This window comes from Ursus arctos, chromosome X (assembly GCF_023065955.2).
Source record: "Ursus arctos isolate Adak ecotype North America chromosome X, UrsArc2.0, whole genome shotgun sequence".
NCBI classification, from domain to species: domain Eukaryota; kingdom Metazoa; phylum Chordata; class Mammalia; order Carnivora; family Ursidae; genus Ursus; species Ursus arctos.
The window spans coordinates 118,157,554-118,176,859 of record NC_079873.1 but is presented as its reverse complement, the minus strand read 5'-3'; the positions used below and the strand labels follow the sequence as shown (position 1 = coordinate 118,176,859).

General features: G+C 50.9%; 1 protein-coding gene across 7 annotated transcripts in view; it reads left to right on the top strand.

The window, feature by feature from the left end:
- Positions 1 to 17,159, top strand: part of ZNF75D (zinc finger protein 75D) — a 72,666-nt gene extending 55,507 nt beyond the window's left edge. For 3 of the 7 annotated variants that reach the window (XM_048213613.2, XM_057314979.1, XM_048213612.2), the window contains exon 6: positions 4,488 to 6,337. In XM_048213613.2, the coding sequence (XP_048069570.1) occupies positions 4,488 to 4,540 (53 nt within the window). In that variant the 3' untranslated portion in view covers positions 4,541 to 6,337. Of the gene's footprint in view, positions 1 to 2,631; positions 2,700 to 4,487; positions 6,338 to 7,392; positions 11,090 to 16,214 lie in introns of those variants that run through there. The other 4 variants (XM_057314968.1, XM_057314956.1, XM_057314969.1 and 1 more) reach the window with 4 other exon arrangements.
- The last annotated feature ends 2,147 nt before the right edge of the window (positions 17,160 to 19,306 follow it).

The following is a 19,306-nucleotide window of genomic DNA, read 5'->3' as shown; positions in this document are numbered from 1 at the left end:
TTGTGTTTTGTGAATAACCTTGTCAACTAACCAGTTCATGAACCAGAAACCCAGATTCTGTTCTCAATGCTCTCTTCTCCATCACCCAGTGCCCAGCTGAGCACCAAGTCCTGAATTTTACACAGGTCACTTAGCTTTTGAATCGGTCCCTCTTTTTTCACTCAATCGTCATTAACACGACCCTGGTTTAGAAAATCATCCTCTCGCCTGTGGTGATTGCAGCGACCTCCCAAATGGTTCCCAAGGTTGTTCATGATCCAGGATGCTGCTTCTCTCTCCAGCCTCTTCAGTGCCACTTGGGCTCCTCTGTGCCCCTCGAGCCACACCTGCTGTGCCTTCTGCCCAGAGCCCTCTCCCCTCCCCACTTCCACCAGCCGGCGGGCTTACTCTCCCTCATCCCACAGGTTTCCCTTCCTCCAGGACAACTTCCCTGTCTGCACTGAGCTGGTCAGGCAGCCCTCCCATGGACTCCCACGGCATTTTCCAGTCCTATTTACATCACACACAGGACCTACAGTCCTATTTACATATGGGAGCAGTGCCTAGTTCTTAATAGGTGCTCAGATCTATTGGTCGAATGAATAAATGTTAAGATGTGGAAAGGGACATGGTTTCAAAGCCCAGGCACTGGGCTGGTTATGGATCAACCAGATACCAATGTTTTGTAACTTGGAGTATTCTCGATATATTCATTCTTTATGTCTCTTTGTTTTCTCCGTATTTCAGTGTCTTAAAAATGCCAACATGTTGAAGAGGTGCCTGAGAGAGTTAGAAAGGAGGTTTCTGGCCACACTCGGGCCAAAGTTGATGGGGGCGGGGAGAGCAGAGTGGTGATGGGTAGACAAGGATCCTTGGTAGCACTGTAGGAGAGTCGCCAAAGGCAAGTGAAACGCAGGGACACAAGAGCTACGAAGTCCAGCTGCCTTTCTCTGCCTGGACTTTCTCATTCTAGTATAAACTCTAGGAGGGTCTGGAGCCATGGTCTTCAGACTGTACTGCGTATAGGACTCACCTGGAGAACTTGGGGGAGAAAACGCACCCAGGTGACCCTGGTACACATAGGCTGCTTGCTATACTTGGAGTAATGCTCTTGTAGGTTCCGATCGAATGAGCTATGTATTAGCTTTATGCTCTGGTAAGTGATTAAATCCTCTTCAAGGATCTGAAGCGAGTATATTTGTAAAGTACCAATTTGAACGAGGCTCTTAGCCCATAAGAGCAACTAAGGAACCCACAATGTCACCGATCCCATTAATTAAACTGTCCTGGCGAAATCAACCTTATCCGGAGTATCCATACTCCCCAGGGTTTCCTGTATATCATTCTTGGTCAAAAGATTCCTGAGCAGGGTCAACAGCTGAATGGGTTTTGGATCCCACGTGATGTCCCCCGCTTTGTTCCCGGCCATTCCCAGAGCGGCATCCCTCCCCCTCCTCCCGATCACAGAGCCCCGCTTCCATCCACTCCTCGGGATTTCTAACCCAACCCCAAGCCCGGGGAGCTCTCGAGCTCTCAAAACACGAACCACAGAAAGGCAAGCAAACCCTGGCCTTACCAGGGTCCAGGAAGGGCTGGCAATCCCCCGCAGCACCGTAGCCCAGCTCCGGCAGCCCCGCCTGGGGGATCCAGGCCTCCGCCACCGGGGCCGGCGCCATCACCTGCAGGGCCGGCGACTCCAGGTGGATGTTGGGTGGCACGTGTGCCGGTCCCACTGGTGCCAGCTCCTCCAACAGCATTTCCTGCCGATCCATCTGGGGGAAATGGCACAACCCGTCACTCTCCAGCCTACACCGGCACCACCCGGTGGCAGCAATGGGAGCCGCCCGCGTCATTGTAATTTTCCAGGACCCACATAAAAAAAGAAGACGTGCGTGATTACACCCAATAGGGCTAAAATATCACACCGTCAGAATGTAATCAGTATGAACGAGTATCCACGAGACATTTCAGCCACTTGGTCTTCCATACTCAGTCTTCTGAATGTGGTGAGCATTTTATACCTGGAGCACTTCTCCGTTTGGACCAGCCAGGTTTCTAGCGCTCAAGAGCCACGCTTGGCTGGAGGCTACCACGCTGGGCAGTGCACGGTGAGGCCACAGGCAGATCAAATTCTACAGAGCAAGCCAAACCCGGGAGACAGAAAGGAAGGGAACACCATAAATTCATTCTATCCTGGGGGGGGGGGCAGGCGGCGGGAAACTCTGGAAGACTCTGGTTTGGGCAGGCTAACCGCACAGCCTTATCGACACCCAATGCCGGGCCCCTACGGCCCAACGGGAAGCCCTTTCTCCCTTCTGCCAAAGGTTCTGCCCTGTGCCAGGTGCTTCTGGGCGGGGTGGGGGGGGCAGTGGCGCCGCCACCGAAGGCTGGTGTGGCGCGACAGCAGGTGGCTATCAGACCTCAGCAGGCGGAGACGGGAGTAGGGGTCATTCCCACTGCGGAACTGCTCCAGGTCCCCACAGCTTTGGAGTGTCCCCGCACAAACTTTCATCTAGGGAGAAAGAGCTGGCAAGAATCTCGCCCTGCTGCTCGTAGAGACACAAGGTACTTGGGCATGATTTAGCACCACTTGAATCTCTAGGAAAGCCCGGCTCTGGAAATCAAGCAACCACTCTATCGCTTTCTGTGCAGATCTCCTGACCCGTGTGGCCACTTTGGAAAATCACGGAGCAGCCGTGCCGCTGGCTGTCGCCTTCACAGTGAGTCTCTGCACAGACGCGAGCACGTGACCACCTCCTGAGGTCTTCCGGTGCCTTCAGGCCCCAGCGTGTGTGTTCACACGCTCATTCGATCATGACAGACTACGCTCCCTTTCCTTCATATCCGTTCTGGGCTCCACTGGACTCGGGTTGGCAACATTTTCTTATGAAGAGCCAGACAGGACACATTTTAGGCTGTGCGAGCCCCATTCAGTCTGCCCCTTGCTGCCTTTCTTTGTTTTAAAAAAGCAACCCTTGGGGGCTCCTGGGTGGTGCAAGCGGTAAGCATCTCTTGGTTTTGGTTCAGATCTTGATCTCAGGGTCCTGACATCGAGCCCCGCATCAGGCTCTGCGCTTAGCCCGGAGTCAGCCTGAGAGTCTCTCTCTCCCTCTGCCCCGCCCGCTCGGGCTCATTCTCTCTCTCTCTCTCTCTCTCAAATAAATAAATAAACCTTAAACAACAACAACAACCAAGCAACCCTTTGACAGGGTAACACTGTGACAGCTCCTGGGTATACAAACACAGGCTGTGGCCAGACCTGGCCGGCACCCCCCACAGCACAATACTGATGTTATTGGAGGATGGGTGTGGGTAGGGTGTGTTCCCTGTGAATTCCACTCCAGTGTATCTACGGGGACACGACAGAGTGTTAGTTATAGGACGGGACTGGCTCTGACACCTGCAGAAGTGCGCCATACACCGATCCACGCAGAACACAAGTCGAAAGGACTGGGCCGACACCCTGGGGCCGAACAGGGCACGGAGACAAAGGTGTGACCCAGGGCCAGCTGCCTCCACTCCTTCCCAGGGTCTCACCCCCAAGACGCCAAGGGTGACACCCGCCCCTGCTCTGGCAGCGCTGCTTCCGGGCAGAAGTCTTTGCTCACTGACACGACGTGTCCTCTGTGCCGCAGCCCCAGCGGCCTCAGCCGGCTCTCCGCCTCGGTGCGCAGGATGCCGAGAACTGCTCCAACACCAGCAGCTCCAGGATTTGGCCCTTGGGGTGCGTGTCTGCCTTCAGCCCTCGACAGCAGAGCTCCCGGGGTCTGTGGAAAGCCTGGCGAGGCCTGGCTGCTTCCTTGTCCTGCAACTGCCCGAAGTGCTGGCGGAAGGCTTCACAGGCGGCATCACAGTCTTGAAAGCCGGAGCCCGTTTCCAGCCAGGCCTGGATTGCACAACCCAGGCCCACGGCCATGACCCTCTGCTGGTGGGGTGCCATGGCTCTGGGCCTCCGTGTCTCAGATTCCAATCTGATTCTCTGTGTAGGCGTCAGGGGGAGCCACCCACGGCTCAGGACAGGACAAAAGCAGAGAGGAGGAACAGCAGTGGTTACCCCAGGCCATTCTCACCTCCCTCAACTGGCTTACTCTCCACTAAAGCCCTAGCGCAGCAGAGCCTGAGCTTTCTACTGGGTTTGAGACGCGGATGGCAAAGCCATGGGCTCACTTCCTAGAAAAGTACACGGACACGTCCAGTTCTGCATCCAGTTTCCAAAAGGTTCATGGAATGTCCAAGCCCATCCCTAGACCCTCTAGAACTGTGCTGTCCAATAGGGTAGCCACTAGAGCCATGGGGACATTCAGGTCCAAAGTGATTAATGTATAAAATTCGGGTCCTCGCTACACTTCACACGCTCCCCAGCCATCAGTGTGGGAAGTTCTCTTGAGCAGCTTGGCTCTAGAATTTCACCAAGGCTAAGAGCACCTGCCTTAAGGAGAACCCACCACCCATGTGCTGGCCTGAAACCCCATTCCCAGTCTCATGTGGGCTATCTTCTGTTTCTGCAGATACATGGGCCACAGAGGAAACAGAGAGCAGTGCTTACAAGTCTGGTGAATAACCCTGAAAGTCCATGTGGCTCTGAGTCACCCTTGGTCACCTTCAGCCACGGGATCGTAGCTACAGCCTTGCCTCCACAGGGTGTGAATCCACAACCCTTCGTTCCTCTCCACTCAGCACACGTGCACTCCAGCCAACATCAGCCTGGCCCCCGTCCTGCGATGTCACGCCAAGTGGCTTTCTCCTGGGAAAGATACGCTGCCCCATGCAGGCCACCAGCCATCTGGGCTGCATGAGGAACGAAGGACACTGATCATGTTCCTCGTGCCATGTCCACGTGCTGTTGGAAGTCTCCCGCGTGTGTCAGGTCCCGTGGGCCTCATGCAGAGTGAGGAGTTGGGGACTAGTATGATGGCCTGAATACGGATGAGGGGCCTGTGGCTGGAGGCTCAGGAGCACTGAATGACTTGTCCCAGGTCACACGGTCCAAGCCAGAGAGAAATGGTGACGAGGCTAGAATGCATGGACCTTGCAGTGCTCATGTCTACAAACATCCAAACGTTCTACGTGCAACGTCTGAGGCCACACCTGTGGTTAGAGGTGGTCACAGAGGTGGTCACGTGCCCATCTCCACAGGTCTCAGGTGCCACAGGTACCCTCCCTCTATTTGCTCTAACACAACTCGTGGACCTGCCTCTTCCCTGGGGGGCATCAAGTAAAAACATACTCATGGCTCTTCCTGCCCAGGCATGGAAAACAACACTGTTCCCATCTCGTCCCTGGACAAGTGTCTTTTCTTTAAAGATTTATGTATTTATTCGAGACGCGGAGGTGGCAGAGGGAGTGAGAATGGCAAGCAGACTGCCGGCTGAGCTGGAGCCTGACCTCAGCACCCTGAGACCCTGACCTGAGCCAAAACCAAGGGTCAGAAGCTCAACCAACTGAGCCTCCCAGCGCCCACCTTGGGCAAGGTTCTTAAAGGACACCCAGTGTCTCTCCTTGTAACACCAGCTTCATGAAGTTCCCTGTGCTGGATCCAGCTGTGTGGAAGTGAAATGGTCTTTCTGTTCCCCGGCCCCGGGATGCGCAGGGACGCGTGCCCCTTCCATTCCTTTGTCCAGGGACGCACAGGGATGATCCACGTGACGGTCCTTCCATTCTCGGGACCACGGATACACAGGGACCAGCCAGGCCATGATACTTCATTCCCGGATCGGGGGACACAGGGGACCTGTGCTGTCTCTTCTAAGCACGCTTGCCCCTCGGCAGCGCTGGGGACAGTGGTCCCGGGATCCAAGCCACCCAAGGGAGCTCTGCCACCCACCCTCAGGGAGTTCGCGCCTCCGGCTCCAGGACTCACTGCCTCCAGGCTCTCTGGTGCTGGCCCGCTGCTGGGTCCGGTGCTGCTGGGGGGCAGTCACCTGGCCTTGGTCTGTTGCCGCTAAGGCCTGGTGGGGGAGTCCTTGGGGCACCGGGTGGGGCCAGGGGGGTTCTGCCCCAGGTGCCAGCTCAGCTGGAGGCCCGGAGGAGGAGAGGGGCAGGCTTGGGCAGGGACCCCACTATCTCCTAAATTCCGCCTCAGCGCTCTCTACCTTCCACTGCGGCGGGGGAGAAACTCTTGGGAGAGCTTGTTAAACATTTAGATTTCTTCACCACACCTGGATGCCTTGAGTCGTTGTTTCTAGCTTGGGCTCCAATATGGGCTTTTTAATAAGTATTCCTGGGGATTTAGCCGATTGTGCTCAAATTTGCATTTTTGAGTTTTGTCGTTTAGGCTTAAGACACATGAGAGACCAGAAACTTGAGGGATGTCATGGACCAGATCAAATTAATAAATTATTAAAATATTTCAAAAATTTAACCATAGAATTACTGTATAACCCAGAAATTCCATTCTAGTATATATCCAACACAACTCAAAACCTATGTGCACGCAAGCAATTGTATACAAATATTTATTGCACCTTTATTCATGATAACCAGAGGAAACAACCCCTACAGGCATCAGTTGATAACTGGATAAAGAAACATGGTAATGTCATACAATGGAAGAGCATTCAGCTATAGAAAAGAATGAAATAGTGATGCGTTCCATCACGTGGATGCTAATTTGCCCCTGTTTCAAAAAATATTTCTGCTATTTCAATACATCCTGCTTTTAAAAGTTCTGGTCATCTCAGATTATCTCATAGGTGCCTTAGACTCCAGTGAGATTTGCCCTGGTTGAGCAAAGCAGGTCAGCTGCTCCAGGAGCCCCCCCTTCCCTGTGTGTACCTTTCATTGCATAATGGTCCCATCCTTAGCCACCAGAGGCTGGCTGTGAGCCAGCTACCTTCAGGGTCCTTAAGGTGCTTCCTGGTCCTGGCGAGAGCGCAGTACAATCTTTCCGGTTCAACCTGAGGTTACATATCTGCTGTTTGCATTATAAATACCCTTTGGGGTTCATCCATTTCCATGAAATGTGCTGGGCTTGGGTGTTATTAACACAATTCAGTGAACTCAGTCTTGATAGCTACAGGGAAACACCAAAAGGACGGAGTCCTCTATGAAATATAAAACACACACAGGCCAACCGAACAGGAGCTAAGTTCAGCCAATCGGGACTCGTGGAAGCCTCGATTCCTGGCCAGTCACACAGAGGCCTTTTCGTCCATCCAGGCATGAGAACTTTGGCCAGCACGGCCCATTTTGAGCCTCACAGATCAGCAGAGAAAGTGACATCCATGTTTCATGAGTAATCATAAAATAATATTTTATTCTCTCACAGGGAGACAGTGTGGTCTAAAGGTGAATAAAAAGGGCTCCGGAGTTTGGTGGATCTGAGTTTGAATTCTGGCTCTGGGCAAGTAACTCGATGTTTTACAACCCAGGTTTCTGACCACCAATAAGGGGATGACAACTTCTTTCTTGCAGGGGGATGCAGAGGTTTTCGGGAGCTGATGTGCACCACTCAAACAGCGCCTAGCAGGAGCCGTCATGGAAAGGTCGTTGAAATACCAAACAATACATATGAGCTGTGTGGGTGCCTTGCAGGTTGGATCTGGGGGCCGGGCAGCCCGGTTGGGGCAGCGAGGTGCGGCGTGCCAGGTGGCGTCGGGAGCCTCAGCTGCGGGCCATGAGGAGCTTGGGGTGGGTGGCCTGGCGTGCTTGCTCTGACTGCGGCCGGAGCAGCCCGGTAGGATGCCCTCCCAACTCAGCCTGGCTGCTGGAATCCCCAGTAGTAAAGCGAAATGCTTAAGGTTCTCCAGCACAGACTAGGGCTACATTGTTTAAGAAAAGCCCTCCTAAGATCACACAGAGGCCTCTGTGCTTGCTAGCGTGTGCTGGCTCTGAGTGGTGCCTTTCTCATTATCATAGGCGTCCCCCGCCCCAGCAGGCAGGCAAGGAGGGGGTGCAAACAGGCGGGGCCCATCCATCCCCATCCTTGACGTCCTGATCTTTGGTATCCTTGTGCTCCCAGAGCAGCAGGGAGGGACAGTTTACCACTGGAGTGTCACTTAATGTGCATCCAAAGACCCCTGGGGTTACTGCTGACATTCCCGACTTTGAAGATTTAGCACCTCTCCTTCGCTCTAGCAGAGGACTCACAGATGAATGCTGCGCATGTTTCACAAACAATGGGCGGATTCTGAGTTCATTCTGAAGGCGTTAGCTGACCCGGATTTTACAGTTAGCAGCTGACACTCTTTTCAGCTCTATTTTTCACCTCTTGGCCCTGGCAAAAGCTCCTGACAAGTTTGGCCACTCGAATATCCATCCTAGAAGAGTAGCCCTATTACTCCTACGGGAAAGTTGGAGGTTATCCTGTCGTGGGAAGTGTCATGGGAAGTGTTGCTTCCGCCACCCTTTATAGCTTGAGCGTTTCTTTTAAATAATCCTTATTGTCAGTTCCGGTGGCAAATGGAGGGATGCTGTATGTCACATTCCTTTTTCTTTTTTTTTTAAGATTTTATTTATTTATTTGAGAGAGAGAGAGAGCAAGCAGGAGCAGTGGGGAGGGGCAGAGGGAGAGGGAGAAGCAGACTCCCGCTGAGCAGGGAGCGCAATGTAGGGGCTCGACCCCAGGACCCTGGGATCATGACCTGAGCTGAAGGTAGACACTTAACCCTCTGAGCCTCCCAGGTGCCCCAGTATGTCACATTTCTTATTACTAAGGAATGTATTTTGAAGCCAAGTATCTGATCACTTACACTCACCTCTAACCCTGAGTTCTAGTGGAAGACTTCGCCAAAATCAAGTGTCAGCGTGGGCGCATCTGCTATATTTTTTACTTGCTTTCTTCTTGATGGTAACTGGCGATTTGTTTTAGAGAGGGAGAAGCGGTTAGGGGGAGGGGCAGAGGGAGAGGGAGAGAGAGGATCTCAAGCAGACTCCACACCAGGCACAAAGCCCCATGCGGGGCTTGATCTCACGACCCTGAGGTCACAACTAGAGCCAAAATCAAGAGTCTGATGCTTAACCGACTGAGCCACCCAGGCGCCCCAGTAACAGGCAATTTTTAAAACTTCAGAGCCAGTTTTCAAAATGTAAACACTTTCTCTGTTCGCCAGTCCTTGCCCACCTCTAATCTGGTTCACCAATACGTTGGCCAGCGTATAATTTGGGTCATTCTGTCCTTCGTAGATCACGAGGTTCTGTGTAACCTGCCTTTAATGACTGGACTTTGGGGGGTTTCTTGAGGGAAAATATAGATAAGTGGGTGTTATTTAGAGATTATAAACCTGTTCTTAGCACCTTGTATTAGGATGTCACTTGGCTGAAGATGGCAAGATGGGGCCTGGATCCCAAGAAGACTAGATTGCTGCAGTTTGATTCTGTGTCCTAGCTTGCAAAAAGTGACATATTCAAAAATAATTAAATGGTCAAAATCTAAACGAACAAAGTCCCCCCACCACATCTCTAAGCCAAAAGGTTCATGAGAAGTGCAGAGAGTTTAAACCATGATGAGCAAACAATGTTAACGAACAGATGGAGAAGAAAAAGATCTCCTTAGAAACATCACCATTTTTTTTAAAAAAGACTTTATTTATTTGTCAGAGAGAGAGAGCACATGCAGGGGGAGCAGCAGGCAGAGGGAGAGGGAGAAGCAGACTCCCTGCTGAGCAGGGAGCCCGATGTGGGGCTCGATGTGGGGCTCGACCCCAGGACCCTGGGATCATGACCTGAGCTGAAGGCAGACGCTTAACCGACTGCACCACCCAGGCGCCCCAACCTGTGTGTCACTCTCATTAGCTTAAGAACCACCTCGGGTGCTCCCCGCTGGGCTGTGAGCTCTGGAGGACCACTCGTGTCCTTTTCAAAATTGTGTCTCCAGCATCCTGGTATAGTGTTCAGAATATATGTCAGCTAAATGTGCATGAGAGTGACTTCTTTCCAGGACATGCCCCCAAGGGTAGAGTCAGCTCTAGGGACAAACAAACCAAGTGGTATTCCCAGGCATCACGTGTCGAGCCCTTTGGGTTTCTAGAAGAACCGGAAGCCTGGAAGTGTGTCAGCACAGATGCTACTGTAGAACTGAAGGCCTGTGGCTGCAGATCGTTCCTGGCAATGCCCTCTGAGCCTCACCTGCCTTCTTTGCTGTCCTTCTTCCTCCTGCCATTGGCCCTAGAGGGTCCATGACACCCCAAGTTGGCTGGAGGGGCCTATGCTCTTCATTGTCCCCTCCGGTATGGGACCAGGTTTACTGCCGCCACCCCCCCTCCTTGATGTGATGGATGACACGATCACTCCTCAAATGTTGAATGAGCCTCGCATACCTGATTTATGGTTTTGGCATCCATGAGGCAAGACATTGCCAGAATTCTTCACCCCGATGTCAGAAACCCTAGATAAGAACTTTTTACTCCTGCCATTGCCTGGCTCAGATGGCCAGACCTTTGGCGATGGCCAAAGAGTCTGTGACAATTTGCCGATTCAGGAGATTGTTGGCAAGGGCAACTGTCTGAAGTACGATCAAATGTGTTTATCCTTGCATCTCATCCTTTTTAGAGACTTCTTGGTCAAGCTCCATTGCATGCGATGGTGGTGATAAGGTGTACAAACCCCCTTTGCCTTTCAGTCAGTTGATCCCGTGGGCTTCCACGTTAGGTCAAGGGTTCCAGGGTAAGGATGACTTACTTCCGCACTATGGTATCTGGCAAGAGAGTGAGGGCAGAGAATGCTACCCTCTCCTGCAGGTAGGATGCCAGAGGGACCAGGTCTGGCTGTACCATGTAGCATGGAGATCTTGGTGTCTGTGCCCAGCTTGGGGGTGCTGCTTCCATGACCCAAGGCATAATTGATAGCTGGGTATGGAGAGTCACAGGCTCAGGGCCCATTTCCAGGACAGTCCACTATGTGGCCACTGATTGCCCCTCTTATAGCATATAGCATGGGGCCAAGTGCTTGCATCAGAAGACTGGACTCACATAGGGTCCAGAGACTGCCAGCGGTGAAAAAAAAAAATGAAACAAAACAAAAAAAAAAACCCTATTCTAAAGCTTCTACAGTGAAAAGGCCTCTGGGGGGCACTAATAGGAGTGCCTGTTGTATTGCAATTTGGACAGATTCTAGGGCCTTATATTGGAAGGCACTGTATTCAAAGTGGGCATATGAGAAAGTATCAGCATAAATGGGCATAAATATAATTTTTATTTTAAAATTTTTTAGGTATTTATTTTATTTTTAAGTATTCATTTCTTCAAGTAGGTTCCATGCCCAGTGTGGAGCCCAAAGAGGGGCTTGAACTCATGACCCCGAGATTAAGACCTGGGTTGAAATCAAGAGTTGGACGCTTAATCGACTGAGCCACCCAGGCACCCCTTTAGTTTTATTTTTAAGTGAAATTTTTAAATGAAGAATGTGCTGTTTCCACACACTAAAAGTGACTGAAAGATGTTGAAGGGTTTTTGTGGGTTATTTTAACATTATGGGTGCTGAGAGGGTTGTGACAGGAGTCAGAGCCGTGTCAGAGTCAGAGAAGGAGCTGTGAGGACAGAAGCAGAGGTTGGAGTGATGGGATCTGTTAGCCAGTAAATGTGGGCAGCCTCTAGAAGCTGGAAAAGGCAAGAGAATGGGTTCTTCCCTAGAGCGGCAGAAGGAATGCAGGCCTGCAGACCCATTTTAAACTTCGGACTTCAGTAACTTAAGATAATACATTTGTAGTATTTCAGGCTACTATGTTTGTGGTAACCTGTTACAGCAGCAACAGAAAACTAATACAGGGGACTTAATGGGTGGACCCTGACGTCAAGTTTGAGGAAATTCACCATGGAGAGCCATTCAGTTTTTCTAAGCTTAAGAACAGGCCAGGGGCGCCTGGATGGCTCAGTCGTTGGGCGCCTGCCTGCTTCTTCCTCTCCCACTCCCCCTGCTTGTGTTCCCTCTCTTGCTGGCTGCTGGCTGTCTCTCTCTCTGTCAAATAAATAAATAAAATCTTAAAAAAAAAAAAGAACAGGCCAGGGTGGACTGTTAAATGGAGAGGCAGTGGGGAGAATTACCACTTCTATAAATAGGTCATGCATAATAACTTCCAATACTAAGGCCCTATTTTTTTTAAAAGATTTTATTTATTTACTTGACAGAGAGAGAGAGAGAGACAGCGAGAGAGGGAACACAAGCAGGGGGAGTGGGAGAGGGAGAAGCAGGCTTCCTGCTGAGCAGGGAGCCTGACCTGAGCTGAAGGCCACCCAGGCGCCCCTAAGGCCCTAATTTAATGTAATTTAATTTATATTGGGCTTCATCAACGATTTCAGGCAGGGGAAAGGGGATTTCCATGGGGTTCCAGTTTGTCAAGCCAATTGTAAGCGCCAAAGACTTAATTCTACTTTTTTACTCAGTGGGTCAGAGCGTCCATGCCCACTATGGGATATTTTAGGGCAATGGGACCTTTGACCATGGAAAATGTAGGCAAAGAAAAAGTTCCAGTGTTTTCGGTGACTTATACTTATGTACCTTCTATTTATGTTTGGTAACTACCCTAAGAGTATGGAGGTTCTTTGTTTAAATTTAGTGGAGTCCCCAGGTACAATTGTATTTTGAGTCCCAATACTGATGAAGGCTGTGAAGGTTCACCAGTTGGTGCATTGTAGCTGATGACAGATTCATTCCACGCCCAGAACATGAAAGCTCATCAGCATCCTTTAATTTTATGTATATATATATATAAAATTCTAGTAAATGTTGGGTTTCCAGTTGGGTCAAACTATGGACCTCTCTCAGTTTTCTTTTTCTTTTCTTTTCTTTTCTTTTTTTTTTTTTTTGAGAGAGCACGCTGGGGTAAAGGGGAGGGGCAGAGGGAGAGGGAGAGAGAATCTTTTCTTTTCAAGATTTTATTTGTTTTTGCCCGAGGTCACACGACCTTGGACTGGAAATCAAACTGCCTGTCCCCTGAGCGTAGGCTCCTAACTGCTTCATGCAGCAGCTTTTTACTACTGTGGGCAAGTGTCAGTCCTCCTTGCAACTATTACCCAGCGGGGTTAGGGTTCGTCAAGTCAGTTTATTTTGTGAAGGCAGATGAAGACGCAGCATTAGCTAGCTGTGTTTTACCCAGACCACAGGAGCTATTTTGAGTAGCCACGTTTCCTCCAGGAGTAGCAACTGGTCTGGAAGAGAGAGCAAAGGAGGGGGAAAAAATCCCCTTTCCTTTTTTGCCCTCTACTTTTCTCTAAGTCCCAGGGCCTGATTGGTTAAGCGCCCAGAGGAGTCACGGTGACTCACAATGGTCTCAGAACTTTGTGACCACATGCCATGGATGGCAGGATATGGACACTGACCACCACCACCTGGGTTACTTCTAGTTCAGGGCTAAAGACGGTGAGTAGGGGAGAGGCGCTGGAAGAGGGCGCAGCTGTTACCGATACGTGGGCACCATCGCCATACCCGCTCCCTGCAATGCACCGCTGTCTCAGACCTCTTCGCTGGATGATGCGAACTCTCTCCACTAACGCTTTCCCGTTGGGGCTCACCAAAATGCCCTAACAGCGTTCGTTGCATTTCAACAGGTCCACTGGGCAATGGTCAGTGACTCTGGCCTCGAGATCCAATCACCCAGTGAAAGCTGCAAGGGAACTCAGTCCCAGGTAGGATTCTCCACTCTTCCCCGAGCTCTGGATCCAGCCGTGGCCATGACTCTTAGATTCCTGCTTTTGAAATAGCAGTTCGCAGAAATGGCACGTGCCATTGCGGGAATTTCAGCCGCGTAGTCCTACGGCTGTATTGTTGACATTGAAGTGTGACCCCCGTGGGTGTTGTCTAGAGGTAGGACATGGATTTTCACAGGATGTTGGAGAACAGATGGGGAGGACGGGGTTTTGTGTTTGCTAGAGCGCTACCCTGCTGAAGGGCAAAACTGGCTGTTAGGAGATGTGATTTGCCTTCGTACTGGCGGCCCCACTCAGTCTCCCATAACAACTGAGGACACTCAGATGTTGGAAGAAGGACCCAGTCACACACTCCTTTTCTTGAGTGGCAGGGGATGCTCAGTCGTCCAGGTTTCTTCCCATCCCGGATAGAACCATGTAAAGATGCAAAGATACTGTGTTCTGTGAGCAAAACAAATAGAAGGATGGAAATTGTTTCCTTGACTTCCACGAGGATCGAGGGTGGGAAGGATGGGGCTCTGAGGCCAGACAAGTCGGGTTCCTATCCTAGTTGTGCCACATGCTAGCTATGTGACCTTGGGCCAGTTACGTACCTTTCCTGGGCCTCAGTTCCTTGCGCCGGATAAATGGGTGTGACAGCAGCACCCACCAATGCTGTGAGAGTTGAATGAGCTATTGCGTGTAAGAGAGCAGACAGTGGCTGTCAGCACGCCCCTCTCCCTCCTGAGCGAAACTTCTTAGAGTCACAGACGAGGGTGGAGAATCTTTCCTGCTAGGTGGCTCTCTCACCTTGAACTCCATTTAGAATTTGGTTCCCTGTTCATTTGATTTGGGTTTGGGTGCCTTTCTTCTGAGCTCCAGCGCCCTTCCCTTGGAGGAAACGGGCAGAGCAGATGAATGTGGGTCAACCTGCCTTGGTGCTGTCTCACATTTATGCTTCCGAGGAATCTTGTTCTACTTAAAGAATTTTGCAGAACTCGCTTACACATATTTTTGCATTCTTGTTGGAGAAAATACAAGAATTACATTTATAGAGATCAATTCATAACCTCTCATTTCCTATGCTTCACCACCTTACACCCCCACACCAGAAGAACCAGCATTAGCAGCTTGCTAAACTTTTCAGATCTTATTCTTTGCATTTACTTTCAGCTGTATAGCTGACACGGTGAAGAAAAAGCAGAGGGCGTAAGACACAGACTGTTTTTCAGGTTTCTTTCTTCAATTACTACTTCTTGGAGATTGTTTCCGTGTTGGTGCATAGAGGACCCCTTTTACCTTTTTTTTTTAATTTAAGATTTTATTTATTTGAGAGAGAGCACGAGCAAGGGGGAGGGGCAGAGGGAGAAGCAGACTCCCCACTGAGCAAGGAGCCCCATGTGGGGCTCGATGCGGGGCTCGATCCCAGGACCCCAGGATCACGACCTGAGCCGAAGGCAGACGCTTCACCGACTGAGCCACCCAGGCACCTCCCTTTCTACCGTTTTTAATAGCTGAATCTTACTTCATATTATTGAGATATTAGAGTTTATTTACATAAGGAAATTTGAAAAATTGCCTTCCTCTTCTTAAGTCAATATTTCTGGAATAGCCAAGCCATTCACCTGGATGTTTTACCAAAAAGTAAGGTTAGATACGAATTAAAGACATGGAAGAAGATGTTGCAGGGCACCTGGGTGGCTCAGTTGGAGTATACTTCTCCAAGAATAAAATATGAAATAGTAGAAATAACATACCCAGTTCACACTGGCCACAAAACATGTGAATTTTTTTATTATTTTATTTTTAAAAGATTTTATTTATTTGAGAGAGAGAGCGTGCACGAGTAGGGGGAGGGGCAGAGGGAGAGGGAGAAACAGAGTCCCCATTGAGTGGGGAGCCTGATATGGGGCTCCATCCTAGGACCCTGAGATTAGGACCTGAGCTGAAAGCAGATGCTTGGCTGATTAAGCTACCCAGGTGCCCCTGATCTTTTTAAAAATAGAGGGAAATATGCATGAAACGTTTTTATGAGCCAACTGTTTTGATGCTAAAAATACCATTTCTTGGGGGTGTCTGGGTGGCTTAGTTGGTTGAGTGTCCAGTTCTTGGTTTCTCAGGGTTGTGGGATCGAGTCCTGCTTAGGGCTCTGCACTCAGCGTGGAGTCTGCTTGTTTCTCTCCCTCTGCTCCTCCCCCCACATCCCCCGGTCTCTCTCTCTCTCTCTCTCAAATAAATAAATAAAATCTTAAAAAAAATACCATTTCTTGCTGGAGAAGAAAATTCATTATTGTGACCCTATACATTTTTCCCAAAATAAATTCACCAATTCAGTGCAAGCACACTCATGAACCCGTACCAGGTTTCATTTGCCATGAAATAAAATGAGCTGATCATTCATTTCAATGGGGAGAACATATGTGGGAGTAGCTGTGATGGTGAGCTTGCTGGACAAGATATGAAAATCTACACCACAGACTTTGCGATTAAAACAGGAATTGAAAATATGGCAGCAGAGCAGAATAGATTCTAGACACAGACAGAATGGAAATGACGGGCTTGGCATTTCCCAACAGATCCCCTGACTGTGCAGGACAGTATGTGTGGCGGGCAGGTGGCAGGGGAAAGAGGCCCCCGGGGGGCCACAGAATCCACTGAGTTCCGTCATCTTTTCAGGCTTCCTCCGTTGTGCTCCTTCCGAAGCCATCTGTAGCGTCAACGAGTCATGCAGAAAGGGTGCTCTGAAGTCTGTCCCCGCACACCCATCCCGAGCATCAAGAGGAAGGCAGATGAATACGTAAAACCCACCCTGGCCTCCCAAAACGTGCTGAGCTTTTTACTTGGTAGGCAACTAGGGAGCCACAGAAACGATCTGGATCTGTCAAAGTGGCTGTGGATGCTGACACGAGCCACACCGGGGTGGAGGTGGCCCTTGCCAAAAAATCACATAACGTACCTGCTTATGCCTACATGCAATTTTGGAAAATGCAAAAAAAACGGTTTAGAATAACAGTAGCCTTGCTTCAGCTGTTCAAATAAAAGCTGCGTTTTCACTCCTATGGTTTGATACGTTTTTATGGCCAAGCAGCTTTCTTGGGTTAGTTACACTGGACAGGGGATTCCATGCATGGTAACGTGGAACGCGGGAGCGCTCACAGCCGGGGAGGTGGTGAGATCACACAGCAGGTCACAGCTCTTCCACCTCTCACCTGAAACAAAAGCCAGGGACGGGTGATGGAGATAGAAGTGGGTCCCTCCAGGGAACGGGGACTGCTCTCCCTGGGCATTTGAGGAGACACCGGCAGTGTCCCTGGAAAACCTAGTTGCTACCCTGGAAAACCTAGTTGCTACCCTGGTGGAAGACACTGTTTAAGAACGGGCCACGAGTGGGCTGGGAAGTTTAGGGTACTGGTTTGGGTTTCTTTTATTCCGAGGCTCATGGGAGTATCATTTAGACACTACAGCATTATGTCTTTGTTGGCTCTATTTCATATAAAAGAAATCAGAGCACAGGGCATTTTAATATGGGAACATTACATTGTAACAACACTCCAACCGGTGTTAAGGGTGAACTTGCTTTAAGCTTAGGCGCTTCTTGCTTACTGACCTAAGTCCCTTGGTCTGTAGTGGAACTAACCTACTCTCCTCGAGATTTGCAGACCACTGGCCTTGAGGAGTGAAGGACCAGACTTCCCCAGAAGATAAGGCCTGACCGCCTTGGAAAACAGCCCCGGCAGATGCCAGCAAGTCTGTCCAAGGACATGTCAACATAGGACTAACCACCCGGGCACCAGGCTCCCCCTGGACTGGGAAGATGGTCTTTGAGCCCTCGGCCCACCATCCTTCCCAGGTTGCTGGCCTCCTGAATAAAGCAACCTTTCCTTTCCCACCATCACTTGCCTCTCGAGTATTGGTTTTTCACTGGCGAGAGCTGACCCTGAGCTGGGAACCAGTTCTCCGTCAGGTACCAATACCCTCAAGCCTCCTGAAGGTAAGGGCTCTTGTCACTGTCCCCCAGGTGGGGATGGTCAGGCCCCTCGGCGGGTGGGGTAAAGCCGGGCGGGCGGCAGCTGGCTGCGGAGAGTGTACGGACCGAAGGCCCCAGCCCATCTCAGCAGGACTGGGGCGCCGGCTCCCGGGAAGCCGCGGGGAGGCTGCGGGGCACGCCAGGCCCTTGGGGAAGCGCGCACGCGAGTGAGGACGTGGGGCGTGGAGAAGTGGGCTGCAGCTGAGGGGGGCGCCGTGGGGACGCAGCCAGCTGGGGGTGGGGGGAGAACGGAGTAGGGGGACAACCAGGGGACCCGAACGAGCACAGAGCCAGGGGAGCAGCACAGCCGCGGGCACGCATGTCCCAGGCGGTGGGGTCGTTGCCTGTCCCTGTGCCCCCGATGGGCGGGGACGGTCCTCCGCCCCCACCCCACCCCCACCACCCGCCTGCCCTCACTTTGGGGCGCCCGCTCCTCCTCGCCCCTCCGGCCGCCGGTTAAGCGGGACCACTCCAGCCCTCCCCGTCCCGCCACCTCTTCCCCGGGCCTGTCCCCTAGCGCGCGCGGTCCGACTCGGCCTCCGGGGTCCCCGGAGTGGCGGCTTCGCGCACCCGGTGCGGCGCGGCTCACAGCTAACGGAGGCGCGACGGGCCGGGACGCTCGGGCGAGTCCCACCGTCATCACCTCGAGCGACAGGAAGCTCGGCGCAGGGGGCTGTGGCTACGTGTCCTCTGATGCCAGGCGGCGTGCGCGCACACGTGTGCGCACAGGGTCCCGACCCGGCGCGGCAGGTGGCACCCGGGACGCCCCAGGGCGGCAGGTACCGTCTACCCCGCATCTCCCAGGGGCACCTGATGTCCATTGATGCAAAAATTGTAGAATTGTTGATGAAGCACAATTTACCTATTTGTTTTCTTTTGTTAGTTGTGCTTTGGAATTGTAGGTAATAAACCAGGTAAACCCAAGATCATGAAAATTCACCTCTTACGTTTTTTCTAAGAGTTTTATAGTTTTACGACCTACATTTAGGTCTTTGATCCATTCTAAATTTTGTACATGATGTGAGGTAGAGTCCTTTTTTATCCTTTTGCATGTGCCTACCCGGCTGTCCCAGGATCATTTGTTAAAAAGATCTTCCTTTCTTCACTGAGTTGTCTGGGTGTCTTTGGCAAAAATCAGTTGATTATTCTAATATTCTACATATATAATGAACACTTAGGACTGAATAACAAAAAGTCAAAACCCTAATTTAAAAATTGGCAAAGGACTTGTATAGAAATTTCTCCAAAGGGGGCGCCTGGGTGGCATAGTCGTTAAGCGTCTGCCTTCAGCTCAGGGTGTGATCCTGGAGTTCCAGGATCGAGTCCCACATCAGGCTCCTCGGCTGGGAGCCTGCTTCTTCCTCTCCCTCTCCCCTGTTGTGTTCCCTCTCTCGCTGGCTGTCTCTCTGTCACATAAATAAATAAAATCTTTAAAAAAAAAAAAAAAGAAAGAAATTTCTCCAAGAAGATATACAAATGGCCAACAAGCACAGGAAAAGATGCTCAACAGTCATTAGTTACTAGGGAAATGCAAATCCAAGCCACAATAAGGTACCATTTCACACGCACCAGGTTAGCCAAAAACCCAAACAAAACAGAAATTGCCATGTGCTAGAGAGAATATGGAGAAACTGGAACCCTCATACTTTACAGGAATGTAAAATGGTACAGACACTTTGCAAAACAGTCCAGCAGTTCCTCAAACAAGTAAACATAGAGTTACCAGTGGCCTAGCTTATAC